The 15,386-nt window shown below is 40.9% G+C and overlaps 2 protein-coding genes across 13 annotated transcripts in view; one reads left to right on the forward strand and one right to left on the reverse strand.

Moving 5' to 3' along the window:
- The first annotated feature begins 897 nt into the window (after positions 1-897).
- ltb4r2b (leukotriene B4 receptor 2b) lies at positions 898-9,406 on the forward strand. 2 transcript variants are annotated; one of them, XM_061695019.1, is made up of 6 exons: positions 936-1,187; positions 3,399-3,680; positions 3,807-3,978; positions 5,371-5,571; positions 5,663-5,706; positions 6,912-9,406. In XM_061695019.1, the coding sequence occupies exons 2-6, from the start codon at positions 3,400-3,402 to the stop codon at positions 7,138-7,140; spliced, it is 927 nt and encodes a 308-aa protein (XP_061551003.1). In that variant the 5' UTR covers positions 936-1,187; position 3,399; the 3' UTR covers positions 7,141-9,406. The 2 variants fall into 2 exon arrangements, with proteins under 2 accessions (XP_061551001.1, XP_061551003.1); XM_061695017.1 differs by having other exon boundaries at positions 898-1,187; positions 3,399-3,978.
- Positions 9,407-12,187: 2,781 nt separating this feature from the next.
- Positions 12,188-15,386, reverse strand: part of LOC133412031 (supervillin-like) — a 31,725-nt gene continuing 28,526 nt past the window's right edge. For 10 of the 11 annotated variants that reach the window (XM_061695016.1, XM_061695010.1, XM_061695012.1 and 7 more), the window contains 2 exons: positions 14,567-14,722; positions 12,188-12,654 (listed from right to left, as the gene is read on the reverse strand). In XM_061695016.1, the coding sequence (XP_061551000.1) occupies positions 12,568-12,654; positions 14,567-14,722 (243 nt within the window). In that variant the 3' untranslated portion in view covers positions 12,188-12,567. Of the gene's footprint in view, positions 12,655-13,799; positions 13,822-14,566; positions 14,723-15,386 lie in introns of all 11 variants that reach the window. The other variant, XM_061695008.1, reaches the window with a different exon arrangement.

The raw sequence follows: 15,386 nt of genomic DNA on the forward strand, positions 1-15,386 counted from the left end.
CAAAGGATAAGAATTCTTTTAATCAGCTGCTTAGTTCTTATGGGCGTAGTCGTAACTAAAGCTGCAAGCAGCGTTGAACGGGCCCTCACACCCGGTTTTTGATTGCGAATCCTCAAAAATGATCAAACTAACGCTTACAGCATAGGCAAACAGCAATAAAATAGAGGCACTCACCTGTCTAGGATACTCATTTTGCTGAATTCCTGAGTGGGAGTTTGTCAGAGCCCAGGAGGGCGACCAATATGGCCGCTACAAAACAAAATGGTTGACTTCCTGTTCAATTCCAGGCCTGGGTCCTGGAGACATTTTCGTGCTTTCTTTCATGACTGGCATGCCCACCCAATTACATTTCCAGCGGGGGAATTGTTATCCGGGGCTAATTGTTTTTGGTAACGTTCCAGGGGAAACTACTGAGTGAGTTGTGAGGTCTTGTGTATGACTTTACTATTGTATTACCATAGCGAAAGACTCCAGCACGTTCCAACGTGTACAAATTCGGGTTACGTCACCTTTGTCATAAACCGAGGGCCCCTCGAGGTGATTTTACGTTCTGGTCATCAGAAGCTGATGCTAAACTGTGCATGCAACAACGCTGCGGCTCTGCTTAGCTTTGGGGATAGTGGCTCCATGTGGTCTGGCCATCACCTGAAAATGGGGATTTCTTTGCCCAGGTAGGAGACAAGTCAGGGTGTAAAACCAGGAACCCCCTGTACATTAACATTTTACCACATTACCATTACACACACACACATATATATATATATATATATATATATATATACACAGTATACTTATATATATATAAACTTATATTTTCAGTGAGAAAAAGGGTGATGTGTTATTTCAGCAGCTATATATATATATATATATATATATATATATATATATAAAAGGGCTTATAGTCGAAGTAAGATGGGCAGGAAGCACACTATGAGTGGAAAGTAAAAACTTTTTGCGGGAAGAGGGGAGTGGACACGTCAGTGTGCATGTCCTAGCAAGTGTATGAGTGTGTGTGTGTGTGTGTGTGTGTGTGTGTGTGTGTGTGTGGGTGAGTGTGTGTGTTTCGGATACGATTCAGACTACGATGGAGCGCCCTGACATGATAAGTCCCACAAGGGAATGGAGGGAGCACGGAGAAGGACAAGTGGAATATTTTCAATTTGACAAACAAATCACATCCTGGGAAGGTCAGTAGCCGTCATCAGCACTCTACGCACCAAAATATGCCTCGTTTATATCCATTTAAATAGAGTTCGCTTCTCATGACTTGCTTTTTATTCAGTTTATTTTACCCCCAATTTTGACACATTTTTTCAGGGGGCCGTACCCATGCCTTTTGCCGTTGTATTAATTCCACAAAGGCGCCATCCTTACACATTTTACCTCGTCGTAAAGTTGACAAATCAGGCTTTCTACTGATCAAATACAACCCCAAGTGGTATTGATAAAGGGGAGAACTATTGGGTTGCTGATTAAAGCTACTTTTCTGAAAACAAGATAAACTATGGACATCACACTTTAAAAAAAAAAGAAAAGAGTTAAGCTGTTAAACATTAAATAACATTAGGAACGCAGGCACACATTATCCTATGCTTCAAAAGTCCTTTCCCAATTTGTTACAATCAATCAATGTGTTGTTTACCAATCATTTGGAAGGATATCAAGTGTTTTGCAATTTATATATTTGGTTTGGTCCTGGGGTCTAATTTGGGTCTTTAGCTGAAAAATGTGTAAAATCCTGGTGGAGATTTTTTTTTATTGACTCGGTGTGTTGATTTCCGCAAATGGTCTTCATGTATTGTGACCAAAAAGCTTTTGTTTTCTATTTTAAAGCCTCACCGTACCGTACATTGTAGTCAGTGGAGCAACACACATTTCAAGAGAAATTTGTGGGGTTGCGTGTTTTAGCACGTCAGGCTAAACCGGTTGACTTCAGGTCTTGCGTGAATATTTGTGAGGCTGTGTCAGGCTAGTGTTTTATGCTCAATAATCCAAAATCCACTAAATGTTCTATTACTTTAGCTAAGATAAAAAAACAAGTCAAGGGGCTAATAAAACAAATTCAAAAACAAGTCAAGAACCGCCTCAGGAATCAAGTCAAAACATTGTCAAATAAACATGCCAGGGTAGGAACATTTCAAATTTTTTATTTTTTTTTTTTAAAAGTCATGACTCAGTAAAGAACCAAGTGAAAACCTATGTAAAAAAAAAAAAAAAACAACAAACCAGTAAAAAAACAAGCCAAGAACCACGGCAAGAATCAGTAAAAACAAAAACAAAAAGCCAAGAACCATGACAAGATGCAAGAAACAAAACAAAAACCAAAACAGTGAAATCTACGTCAAGAGCAAAGTCAGGAACCAGTCAAAAAACTGTTTAAGGTGAGTCCAAAAACATGTCACAAACCAACTAAAAAAAAAAAAACGAAACTGTAAGAAAACAAGTCAGGAACCAAGTCAAAAATGTCAAGAACAATAGAAAAAGAAGAAAGAATCAGCAATTCGATCAAGAATCAAGTGAAGAACCACAACAGCCACATGAAAGGAACCAAGTCAAGAACAAACAAAAAAACGGTCAAAAACGCAAGTCAAGAACCAGTCTGAAAGAAACACACCAAGAACAAAATTAAACAGTCAAAGTCAAAATCAAGACAGTCAAGAATCAGTCAAAAATCAGAAAAAGAACCACATCAATGACCAAGGAAAGACATTTTAAAAACAAGTCAAGAATCATCCATCCATCCATCCATCCATTTTCTGAGCCGCTTCTCCTCACTGGGGTCGCGGGCGTGCTGGAGCCGATCCCAGCTGTCATCGGGCAGGAGGCGGGGTACGCCCTGAACCGGTTGCCAGGCAATCGCAGGGCACATACAAACAAACAACCATTTGCACTCACATTCACACCTACGGGTAATTTAGAGTCTCCAATTCATGCATGTTTTTGGGATGTGGGAGGAAACCGGAGTGCCCGGAGAAAACCCACGCAGGCACGGGGAGAACATGCAAACTCCACACAGGCGGGGCCGGGGATTGAACTTGGGTTCCCAGAACTGTGAAGTGGATGGTTACCGTGACAAGAGCCAGTCCAAGGAGAAAACAACTAAACAAAAACCAGTCCAGAACCAAGTAAAGAATCAGAAAACAACCGTAAAAAAGCCAAGTGAAAAACAACAGTCAAGGACCATCAAGTATAAAATCAGTCAAAAACCAAGACAAGAACCGAGTCAAAAACTAGAATCAGAGCATCGGTCAGGGACCATTTAAAGAACTTTGTCAAAAATACCAGTGTAGAACCACGTTAAGAACCAAGTGTTTTAAAAAAAAAAAAAAGCTAAGTATGCAAGGAGCATTTGATAACTACACAAGGTCACCACAATGCTTTATCCTCTCTCGTTCCAGCATGAACAACCTGAGCGAGGCCTTCAGTCGCTCCACGGCCGAAGACGATAACCCCGAGGACGGCAGCGTGGTGAGCAATGACTTTTCCACAACGGTGGGCGCCCTCATCCTGGGACTGGTCTTCCTGCTCGGTGTGCCCGGAAACCTCTTCATCGTGTGGAGTATCCTGGCTCGCGCCCGCCGCCGCTCCGTCACCACGCTGCTCATCCTCAACTTGGCATGCGCCGACGGCTTCCTCATGGCGCTCACCATCTTCTTCGTCGTCTACCTGGCCAAGCAGACGTGGGTGTTCGGGACGGCCATGTGCAAGGGCCTCTTCTACCTTTGCAACGTTAACATGTACGCCTCCATCTTCCTCATCACGCTGATGAGCGTGCACCGGCTGGTGGTGGTGGTGCTGCCCCGCAGGACTTCGGCCAGGATCAGCAGAAAGGTGGTGCGTCGTGTCATCCTGGGCATGTGGCTGCTGGTGGCCGTCAGCGCGTTGCCCTCACTGGTGTTCCGTGACGTGCGGGAGGATAAAGACGAGCGGAACAAGACGCGACACGTGTGCGCGCCCAACCACACGCTGCCTCGATACGTAAGTGGACTTAAGGTCTTACGTAACCGGATGTGTTTCTTGGAAACATCTAAGACAATAATCTCAAAGGTTTTTCGCCAAACCTAGTGTAGGCGCTTGTCCCTAACGTCGAACGCAATTTTAAGTCTTTGACAAAAAAAGAACAATAGCAATATAATATCAAAGAATGTAATCTTCGAGCAGTCTTAACTGTCTTGGTAAACACAAACAGAATTTAGTCTTTGTCAAATGTAGCCTTATTAACTTCGCAGAAAAAGTACTGTTTTTGACAAACATAGCTTATGTGTTTTCGTTAACAAAACTAATTTGATCTTCGATGAGCCTAACATACGTGTTTTCGTAAATGTCAGACAATTTCGACTTGATCTAACCTAGCATAATTTGCTCTTGTTAACTTGACAGACATAACTTACACATTTCTGTGAACATCAAAGACAATTTCATCTTTGATGAACCTTGTGGAGTTTTCATAAACATCAAAGATTGTTTGCCAAACCTAGCACGTGGTTGTGCAAACATCTGAGACATTTTATAGCCTTTGCCAAACATAATGGATATGACTCCGTTAATATTGAGTGCTTTTGTAAAAATCAGACAATGAATCTTTGAAAAACCTTAGCGTACGTGTTTTTGCAAACATCTAATACAATTTAGTCTTCATGTTTTCAGAAACATTGTTTTCATTAACATCGAAAACAATTGAATCTTTAATGAACCTAAGCAGGGCGGCATGTTGGACGACTGGTTAACACATCCGCCTCACAGTTCTGAGGACCCGGGTTCAAATCTGGCCTACCGCTGTTGGGCTGATTGAAGACTCTAAATTTCCCTTAGGTGCAAATGGCTGTTTGTTTACGTGCCCTGCGATTGGCTGGCGACCAGTTCCGGGTGTACCCCGCCTCTCGCCCGAAGATACCTGGGATAGGCTCCAGCACGCACGCGACCCTAGTGAGGACAAACAGTACGGAAAATGGATGGATAGATGAACTACACATATTTGTCCAAAAAATCTAGGAAAATATGGTCTTCGTCAAACCGAAAGTACCCGTTTTTGTTCGTATCCAAAGTAAGACAATTTAATCTTAAACAAACGCAACATACTTGTTTCGCAAACATTGAATACAGTTTCGAGTGTAAGAGTCTTTGAGGACAAGGAAAAATGGTTTAGTCTTCGATGATCCCAAGGCAAATGTTTTCACTATCTTGAATTTAGAATCTTCAACAAACCTAACATGTTTTACGTAAACACCAACCAAAAGACAATTTAATCTTTGGCAAACCGAGCGCACGTATTTTCAGCAACATTGAAAATGATTCCTCATCGGAGACAATTTAGCCATTCTAACGTCCGACCAGATCCACGATGTTGACAATGACTATCACCATTTGCAGGTGAGGTTTCAGTACTCCTTTGAGACGGTGGTTGGCTTCATCCTGCCTTACGCCGTCATCATCACTAGCTACGTGCTCATCCTGAGACGCTTGCGACAGACCAAGTTCCGCCGGAAGGTCCGCAGCGAGAAGCTCATCCTGGCCATCGTGGTGATGTTCTGCCTCTTCTGGCTGCCGTACCACGTCATCAACATGATACAGGTTGGCCTCGTAACTTTTATCTAGCGCTTGTCAAGCACCAATGGTTAAACCTTTGAACGAACGCTAACTTTATGCTTTGGTCTGGTCCAAGGTGGCAGCTGAATGGTACTCGGAGAGATCACCCACACGAGAAGCGTGAGTTAAAAAAAACTAAACAAAAACAAAAAAACACTTGATAATGCGATACCATATACCAAATCGAGAGAGAGTCCTCAACGAAATTAATGTACGTTTTTGTAAAACAAAAAAACGAGTCATTTTAGCCTTGGACGACCCTCACCAAACTGAAAAATAAAACAGAAGGTATAAATGAACAAACCTACCAGGAAGCCAGTTTAACAACAAACTTAACATAGGTTTTCATAAACAAAGACAATTTTGAGGCTTCAACAAACCTCATGTGATTATTTTTCATAAATGCCTTAGAAAATGTAGTCTTCAGTGAACCTAACGTACGTTTCCTTCTGAAACATAATGAAAACATCAGAGACACTGTCTTCAAAACACCTCATGTACATGTTTTTGAAAAACAAACTGAATTTAGTTTGGTGATGAATCTAACCTAACCATCAACAAAACTGTGACTATCAATGACAATTTACAGTCGTCAACAAACGTAACCAGTAACTTTTTTTTTTTTCTAATGTTGGCAAACCTAATGTCATTTTTGTCCCTCTGTATAGATCAGTTTTTTTTTGAATTACTAAATCTCATTGAAAACAAAGACAACAAACCTAACATAGGCTTTCATAAAACATCAGCTTTTGTAATCAAAGAGAATACACTAGTCAGAGAACCAAACATGCATTAAAAACTACATATTCGCAAACATCAAAGATAACTCTAACTAATACACAAATATGAAACAATTTAGTCTTCAACAAAACTACCGTACACAATTGTAGTAAAAAAAAAGAAAGAAAATCATGTGGTTTCGTAATACATCTGAGTCAACCGAACGAAACAAGAACAATTTTTGTTGTCAGCTCTAAGATAAACAACTGAGACAATTTATAGTTGTTTTCATCAAATCTAGTACAGATTTTGGTAAACAAAGATATTTTTGTCTTCCATGAAGCCTTCATATGCTGCTTCTGTAAACATCGAAAAGAATTTCAGCTTCGGCGAACCCAACCAAAAACACTGATGTCAATGCATTCTTGGATCAACCGAAATGCATTTTCTCCACATAAACCTCAGAGCTCATCTATCAATTGTCAAAATAAACCTACAAATCTAAGACAATTTAGAGCCCCTCTCATAACATCAGTTACCTTCGTACCAATCACACTGCTTACCTTTTTGACCTCATGACCCAAGTGTTCCATGTCGCCCCATAGACTGGAGTACATCTACCAGTCTAGTCGAGCCGTCACTTCGGCCCTGGCGTTCATCAGTAGCTGCGCCAACCCCGTCCTGTACACTTTCGCCGGCAAGTCCTATATCAAGAAGAACGGCTTGGGCTTCATGGCGCGCCTCTTCGAGGGGACGTCGCTGGACCAGACGGCCACGAAGCGGTGCAAGGACGTGAACCTCAGCAACGTGGATTCCGGCACAGCCTCGTCATGACACACGATGGACGATGGCGAGCCCTGGAAGAACTGACGTGCTTGAATTGAGAGCACTGACTGTAAATGAAAATGCAGACTTTGGTTACGGAACGATAACCGATTAAAACTGACTTATTTTGTATAGAGTGAACTTCTGTGATTTCCAACAGTGTGCTGTGGGAAATTACCCAATTTCACTTACTTGGTTCAAATAGGGCGGCGCGGTGAGCGACTGGTTAGCGCGTCTGCCTCACAGTTCTGACGACCGGGGTTCAAATCCCGGCCTGGCCTGTGTGGAGTTTGCATGTTCTCCCCGTGCCTGCGTGGGTTTCCTCCCACATCCCCAAAACATGCATCGTCGATTGATTGAAAACTCTAAATTGCCCGTAGGTGTAAATGGTTGTTTCCATGTGCCCTGCGATTGGCTGGCAACCAGTTCAGGGTGTACCCCGCCTCTCGCCCAGAGTCCGCTGGAATTGGCTCCAGCAACCCCCCCGCGAGGGTATGCGGTACGGAGGATGAATGAATGAATGGTTGAAATATTTACTGCACGTAATGCATTTTTGCTCATCCAGCAACAGTTTGTGAAAAGCAGAACAATTAGATGCGCTTCCACTAGATGGCAGAAGTTAAAAAAGTAATCCGTGTCTCCACCTGCAGCCCTTCAGACAACAGAACAGCAGCAGCTTTGTGTTCATCTGAACAGGTCCACATTCGACGTAAAAAAAAAAAAAATGTAGTATAAAGAATAGTACTTTCTGTTTATATTGATGTGCTGTGAGATTTTTCTAATGTGCCTTGGCTCAATAAGGTTTGGGGAACACTGACTCGACACAGCAGCTACACTAATCAGAGCCAATAATAAAAAATAAAACAAAACAGACTATTTGCAAGTGTAACGGTCAGATGACCGTTCCAGTCTGTTACAAGCTAATGGGAAGCCATCTGACTGGAAAAATAATATATTCCATGTGTGATAAACCTGGGGCCGTGTAATATGTTCAATAGCTCAGTGCTAATACCGTCAAAATGGCATCAAATATTCAAACACGAGGAGATAGCCTCAAGTCAACACAGCGGTGGGCCACAAGGTTCCTTGTCAGCCCAGTTCTGATTTGATCTCATCTCCCATGTTGGCAGTGTGTTAACATCCTGACTGGAAGCTTGCACACCATTTTACCAAGCCGTGTAGAGTGCATTGTGCAGTTTCAAAGATTCTTGTCATGCAGTACCAATTTTAAATATTGTCATTTATCTGAAATTTTACAGTAAAACTTCAATGACAAGAAATGCATAAATGTTCCAGCAAGTATAAATTTTAAGCGCATTACTCAGTTGACTTGAAATTTAATGCCTCACAGCAAGGCAAATTTGTATTACCTTTGTAAAAGCAGTTTTAGATTTAGCTGGGCATGTTCATTGGTTCTCAGACTGTACCAAATGACAACTTTTTTTCTTTTGAAAAACTACCCAAACCCTGCGATTGGCTGGTGACCAGTTCAGGGTGTACCCCACCTTTCGCCCAAAGTTAGCTGGGATGGGCTCCAGCACACCCGTGACCCTAGTGAGGATAAGCGGTAAAGAAAACTACACAAACCTTAAATTCACTTTGCATTAAACAATACTGCTCCGGGAAAAGTCAGGCACAAGCTTAAACAAACTCAAATTTTATTTGACACATTTCACTGAGGCACACGCACAAAACTCAAGTCAGATTGCATTAAAAGACTACACACGGTACACAATTTCAGTATTAGAGGAAACTGTAGACAATCAAGTTATTTCATCATAGCGCTTACATACAAAATCCTTAAGGGAATCAAGTCTTAGTTAATTTAAAATCTACATATGTATCAGCAGCAGGATACATCTCAGGAAAATCACCTAAAAAAAAAAAAAAAAAAAGGAAACAGAACCAAGCATAATGAAATGATTTTGAAACATCTAAAAATAAATCATTTTCATGTAATTGCGGTTGGGTACTCCTAGAAGTGTATAATTCGGTGCAAAGAGCAGTAGGGGACTCACACCTCACTAACAAAGTCAACGTGGAGAACCTAAAAATGGAGAGAAAAGACACATTGCGCATTAGAAAAAGGTCACAAAAATAAAAACACCGCAACGCTGTGTTGGGTCAAACTCGTCAGTGCAGTGAGGAATAATCATCAGACTCAGCTGAAACACGGACTCACATGCAACTCATCATTGAAGGTTTGACCATTCAAAAAAAAAAAAAAAAAAAAAATAAAAAAAGTTTTCTATTCAAAGACGACATTTTGTTTGGCTCGTATTCGACATGAGCACTTCGGCAGGTGGCGCCTTATATTAAAAATAATAATAAATAAATACAACAACAGCGCTGGGTTTCCGCAAATACGCGGCCCCAATAGTTCACTCAGGAGAGGTTTGCCAATATTACATGTACTAGAAAGAAACACATGAGGTTACACTGCCATCTTGCTAGGCGTGCCATGAGGCTGGCGACCGAGGCAGGAAGCTCGCCAACAGTTCAACACTGAAATGAGTCATTACACGCACCACTACAAGTAAACAACGAACAATTAAACACGATTTGGAGAAAGGGAGGAATAAAACGGGGAAAATACCGTGTGAGAATTTCCCCCCGTTCCCATTAACGGCAAACAACGAGGAGGAAAGAGGCCGCTATTAATGTTGCCGCTTCATTTATGTGGTTAGCAGCGTCACGTGACTCCTGCCCCCGCCCCTTCACACAACAATGAAGACTTCCGGATCTTCCGGAAGCGTTTCTTCTGTCCGGCGTAATTATTATTCATATTATTATTATTAACAATAATAATAATCATCATCGTCATCATCATCATAATAATACATTTTATTTAAAACGCACTTTACATCAGCCTATCAGAGACTGCTGTGGCAGAAGGCATGACCGAAGATTGTGTCACCCATCAATAAAATTGGTTTATAAAAAGGTTTAAAGGGAAATTAATTAATTATAAGTAAATGAAACAATATATAATATGCTACATACATTTTATTTATTTGGTCAATAAGCATTCTTTGTTCAATCAATTTTTGGATTCTTCCAGCACCCTTGTGTAGTCTTTTTCAAAAAAATAATAATTATTATTATTTTATGCGATTTATATTTTTGGGATGTATTTATTTTATCATAACATTTTTCCTACGATGATAAATAAATGAAAAAAATACAATACATTTTTAAAAAGTGTCATCACAATTTAACTAAATAAAGTAAAAAAATCTTCAAGTTCCTCATTAAATCAAGAAATAAAATAGATTTTTTTTGTCATTGCTTTGATCTTTATTTCATGGAAGTTGACAAACATACTCACTAAAAAATGAAAAAAAAGCTGAAAATGAGGAAACCAAGGGCGAAAACCGAAACAGCAAAAAAAACGATTACGCCAGTTATTAGTAAAATTGCATTTATGGCTAGGATTGCAGCACTGTCAACCTATAGAAATTCACTTCCAGAACAATTTGTCGAAATATCCCTATTTTAAAAATTATGTCAAGAACATTCCCGCGGAACAGTTATTGCAGTATAATAGGATAAAAATATTTCTGCATACTGTTCAATTGAACAACAAAACCATGACTCTACAATGATAATCGTTAATAAATGATGGCTTCAATAGTTGTCAATTTAATCTATTTATTGCATCAGCCATGTAATTGTGGACACAGTTGCAGCCTGAATCAAAGTACTGTATATGAGATTTCAACGTGCCGTTGTCCAAAATATCTGTGTCTAATTAGACTACGGATTTTCCAACCGTAGTAAAGAAAGCAAGTCAGATTATTCAGATCTCAAAAGTCAAAATTAAAACTCAGCGCTCTATTTTGCAATCATACAAATAACTTTGTTAACTGATTGGCTTGGCTAGTTTATGCAGAGACAATAGCTTAGGTTTCTATTTTGTACAAATGTCTTCGATTGCATGCTATTTTTGTATTTCCAGGTATCCACTATTGCTGCTGAAACGATGTAAATTGCCCCATTGTGGGACTAATAACCCTTCTATTATAAATATTTATTATATTGCTATACTTTTAACCTTGTCGGCCCTTTTTCTCAGGTGACGTACTAATTCATTTCCGGTTTCCGGTTCCAGTCCTGTGTTGTTGTGTAGCGTCATTGCGTATTCTTTTCTTCAAGACACTTATTAATTTAGCTGCTATTTTGCTGTTCAAAGTTGGTTACTGTCCGCTATAACGCGGTTCCAGCCAGACCTATGCGACAAGTGTACTGTATAACCCAATCATTTATTTCGGTGTTTCATGTGTTGATATGACAATTGAAGTCCTTGACTTGAATACGTCACAATAGCTTAGCAATTAGCATGCCTTTCTCCTTTTAATTAATCCTCATCCTCTCTTCGTGATAACGATACTTGTCATAGCGTATCTTATTCGCTCCCACGGAGGCGATGATTAGCGACTTACACTGCGTTGACGCTGGATGCCAAGCGAACTCCGCATCGTGGCTAGACAGCCGTTGCTCGCAGGTTGCTGGGACGACAACATCCTCATGCGGCGCCAAAAGTATTTCGGCTGAAAACCGGAAATGCACTTTTGGGCCATTTTCGGCCCAAGATTTTCGGTGACCAAATTTTGGGTACATCCCTGCTAAAAAGTAAATCCTCAATAAGTCATTAATATTACTTTATTGATTTATTTCATGGAATTGACAAAATGTTGTTCCTTCTGTAACAAAATAAATGCAAAAAAAAAACGAATTTAAAAAAAGCTTCAACACAATTTAAGTAAGTAAAATAGTCTTCCAGTTTCTCTTTAGATCAGGAAATGATCATTTTAACAATTATTTTGTCATTCAAATTATTTTTATTTCTCAGAACTAAAACATTTTCACTATAGGCAAGATTACAAAACAGTTATTCGGAGGGGGTTGATGTAAGCACTGAAATTATTATTTTTTGTATAGTTAAATCATGAAATAAAAAAATAATGTTCAGTTTATTGTCATTGTTTTCTCATTTATTTATTCCATAGAAGCATTTTCTTGTTTTGTTTAAAAACGAATCCTCAATCAGTTAAACTGGGCTTCGAAAGTGGTTTCGTTTATTAAGCAGGAGACACAAGATGACTCCATTTTTGGAGTCACAATGTGTTTTATGCCAAAGAGATATCACACTAGTATGTCTTTGTATAAACTGTACACAAAACAAATAAGCAAAGGCACTATACATCATTCAAAATCAAACCTTTACATTACAACACTTATGCCAAAAGTGCACACTTGTAACTGAGCAACGTGGTGTCGAGTCCACGAAAACCAACACGCTTGGTGTTGGTGTTGGGATTTCCTGACACAGAACAGGAAGTGACTCTCAAGTCCTCACGTCCTTATCCAGTGTATCTGCATCTGTCTATTTCTCTCTTTTTGTGCTTTTCTCATTCCATCTTCAATCCAACGTGCTTAAAACAGTCCTTTAGCCTTCTTCAAGTTGACCTGTTTCCACCCTGGTAGACGTTCGTACTCATCTCTCTTCATCTCCAAAGCCTCCTGCAGAGTACACACGTACGTGCGCACAAGCACACAAACACACACACACCAGTTAACAAGCGGCCATAGTAAAGTGGAAATGATCACAGCAACTGTAACTCATGAAGAAAACAATCCAAGGGACGCCATAAACACATCTAATAACATGGAATCTCTGTCCATTGAAAACCATCCATCCATTCATTCATTTTCGATACAGTATTGCTTGTCCTCATTCGGGTCTCGGGTGAGCTGGAGCCTTTCCTAGCAGACTTTGGGCGAGAAGCGGGACTCGTCGCCAGCCAGTCAGCAAGGTTACATAGAAAAACAAGCATCCACGCTCACATTCAAACCTACGGACAATTTTGAGTCTCGGAAAAAATAAACTAACATGCGTGTTTTTGGAATGTGGGAGAATTTACCTGGAAAAATCCGCGCAAACACACAGGAAGATACTAACTGTGAACCTCAGAACTGTAAGGCAAACATGCCAACATGCTGTCCCCAATGAAGAGCCTTTGATTAAAAAAAACAAAACAAAACAAAAAAACAAAGAGGGGATTAGGAGAAAAGGGGGGGGGGGGGAGGATTAGAGATAGGCTAGATGGCAATAAAGAGGATTCTGATTCTGGTTTCCAGTGGACGATTTGTTGTTGTTCCTTTTTTAGCTATTTAAACATTTTTTTGCAATAAAATAATTTCTTCCAGCATCCACTGCCATTACGTAATTTTCTTTTATGAAGTATAAATTCTCAATTTCATCTATTTTTAACATGGTTTTGCCAGTTTTCTAATGGCTCAATCGTTTTTACGAAGATCAGTGTCCCTTAAGTGAAGCGAGAGAATACTTGCAGTATGTGACATGCAAAAACACCTCTGCGGCTCGTTTCTAGTCGTCATTCATGTGCTTCATTTGTCATGCTTCACTTCGTACACTGTAGCAGACAGTGATGCATTCATTCATTCCTTGAGAGGAAAGTGAGAAGTGCGTTTTTACAACAAACTATGAAAGACGATAGGGCAAAGAATGCTACGAAATCCATGGCTGCAGGACGACCACAACGCAACGCAGTGGACACCCCCTCTTTTAATTCTTATATCTCAAGGGTGGTCATCGTGCACAGACATGTGAATCAACAGTTTGAGAGCTTGAAGGGTAATCTTACCTCAACACACTTAGTGCTTGCTCTGAAAAGTGAGAGTTAAAGGGGACATATTATGGAAAAGTAAGTTTCAATAATGAGTAAATATTTTGTTATCTGCCTCTGTGTCTCAAGATGTATATGTAAGCAAGCCTTTCTGAATTATGATGTCACAATTTGCCCGACTTACATATTATTGCCCCTTAACGCAAGTTTCTCCGGCCGTGATTTGACAGCTAGCCTGGGTGAAGAAACGCCATTTTCAAGTGGACTACAAGGAGGCACTATGTTGTCAAAGCCAAAAGATAACCTGAATAACGTTAGCTTTTAATAACCGGCACATACTCGAATGTTCAGCAAAGTTGCTTACTACTCTACACTCACTGACAAAGTGCAATCAGGCGGCTTGGTGATGAAGTGCTGCCTACGCGAGTGAAACAGAAACAGAAAACAGGTCGGAACAGAAAACAATTGAGAAGCACTGCTGTACAGTAAGTATGATGTAACTCCTTATCCTTGGTGTATTTTGACCGAATATCGGAGACTTTCATTACGACACCGAGGAACTGTTTTAAAATGTGGGGGGGGGGGGGGGGGGGGGGGAATCGCATCATATATCGCCTTGGAACAATGTTAGGATGGACCTTATGACAAACGGGGCATTGAGTGTCATTTGGACACGACATGACGAGAAACCCAACAGCTTGCCTGATGTTTCTGATGTAGAGTATTGTTCACAACAATACGGGTTCCGTTTTGTGTAAAAAACGTCAATGTGCATCTTCCCGAACCTCAAAGTCACAGTCTGACAAGTAGATCTCCAGGCGCAGCGGGTCCACACCCTCCGGGAGCGGCCGGGCCCGCAGTTGGTCCAGCGGGTAGGTGTTCCGACTGAGCCGGGCCAGCACGTCCTCCACCAGGATGATCTGGTTGCACACCTCCGCCTCCTGCAGCCACATGGGAAGGAAAATAAAATGGCCATTTTAAGAATCGCTCTTTTGTCCAACTGTGCCACTGTATGTTAGCCTTGTGGAACATGCAAGTCAGCCAGAACAAACCAGAGTGTGAGTGGGGGTGAATCATAACCAGGCTCCAAAGAAATTCAGCATTTCTCTCTTTCACTTCTTCTATTTCACTTGTGCTTTTATTGTATTTGAGGACAGGCTTCATTTTTGGCAAATTATTTTCAAACGCTATCAGCACCCATACGGCCATACACAATGACGTCGGTGTCGTAAAGAGACACAACTGTTGCGATATCAAACGACTTCTGTGATGAATGATATTCTTGTTAGCACGCAGTTGTCTGTGCATCACTAGCGCTAACATTTTGGCGCCGCTGCCCTCGTTGCTCGCCGCCAGCCCCGTGGTTTTGCAAGTACGTATGAATATTTCATGACAAGCGGAGATCGGCGAGGCTAACAAAGCTAGCGAGGCTAACAGCTATTCTAATCCACCACCAGTTTATTGTTGTACTCTCTGACCCGCGTACGTGGACGAAGACTGTGCCGCCTTGTTGACATTTTGCTCCCCCACAGAGCGCCCTAGTCTGCCGATAGCAGCAGATAGGCGAGTCGAAAATCCTCTGTAAATGGGCCGACTGGAAGACCA

Source organism: Phycodurus eques, chromosome 13 (assembly GCF_024500275.1).
Source record: "Phycodurus eques isolate BA_2022a chromosome 13, UOR_Pequ_1.1, whole genome shotgun sequence".
Lineage (NCBI taxonomy): Eukaryota > Metazoa > Chordata > Actinopteri > Syngnathiformes > Syngnathidae > Phycodurus > Phycodurus eques.

Bases quoted from the DNA above. Each gene is read 5' to 3' on its own strand.
- ltb4r2b (XM_061695017.1), top strand. From the start codon at position 3,400: ATGAACAACCTGAGCGAGGCCTTCAGTCGCTCCACGGCCGAAGACGAT. The intron at 5,572-5,662 runs GTTGGCCTCGTA...GTCTGGTCCAAG, and splicing joins ACGTCATCAACATGATACAG to GTGGCAGCTGAATGGTACTC. The intron at 5,707-6,911 runs GTGAGTTAAAAA...GTCGCCCCATAG, and splicing joins AGATCACCCACACGAGAAGC to ACTGGAGTACATCTACCAGT.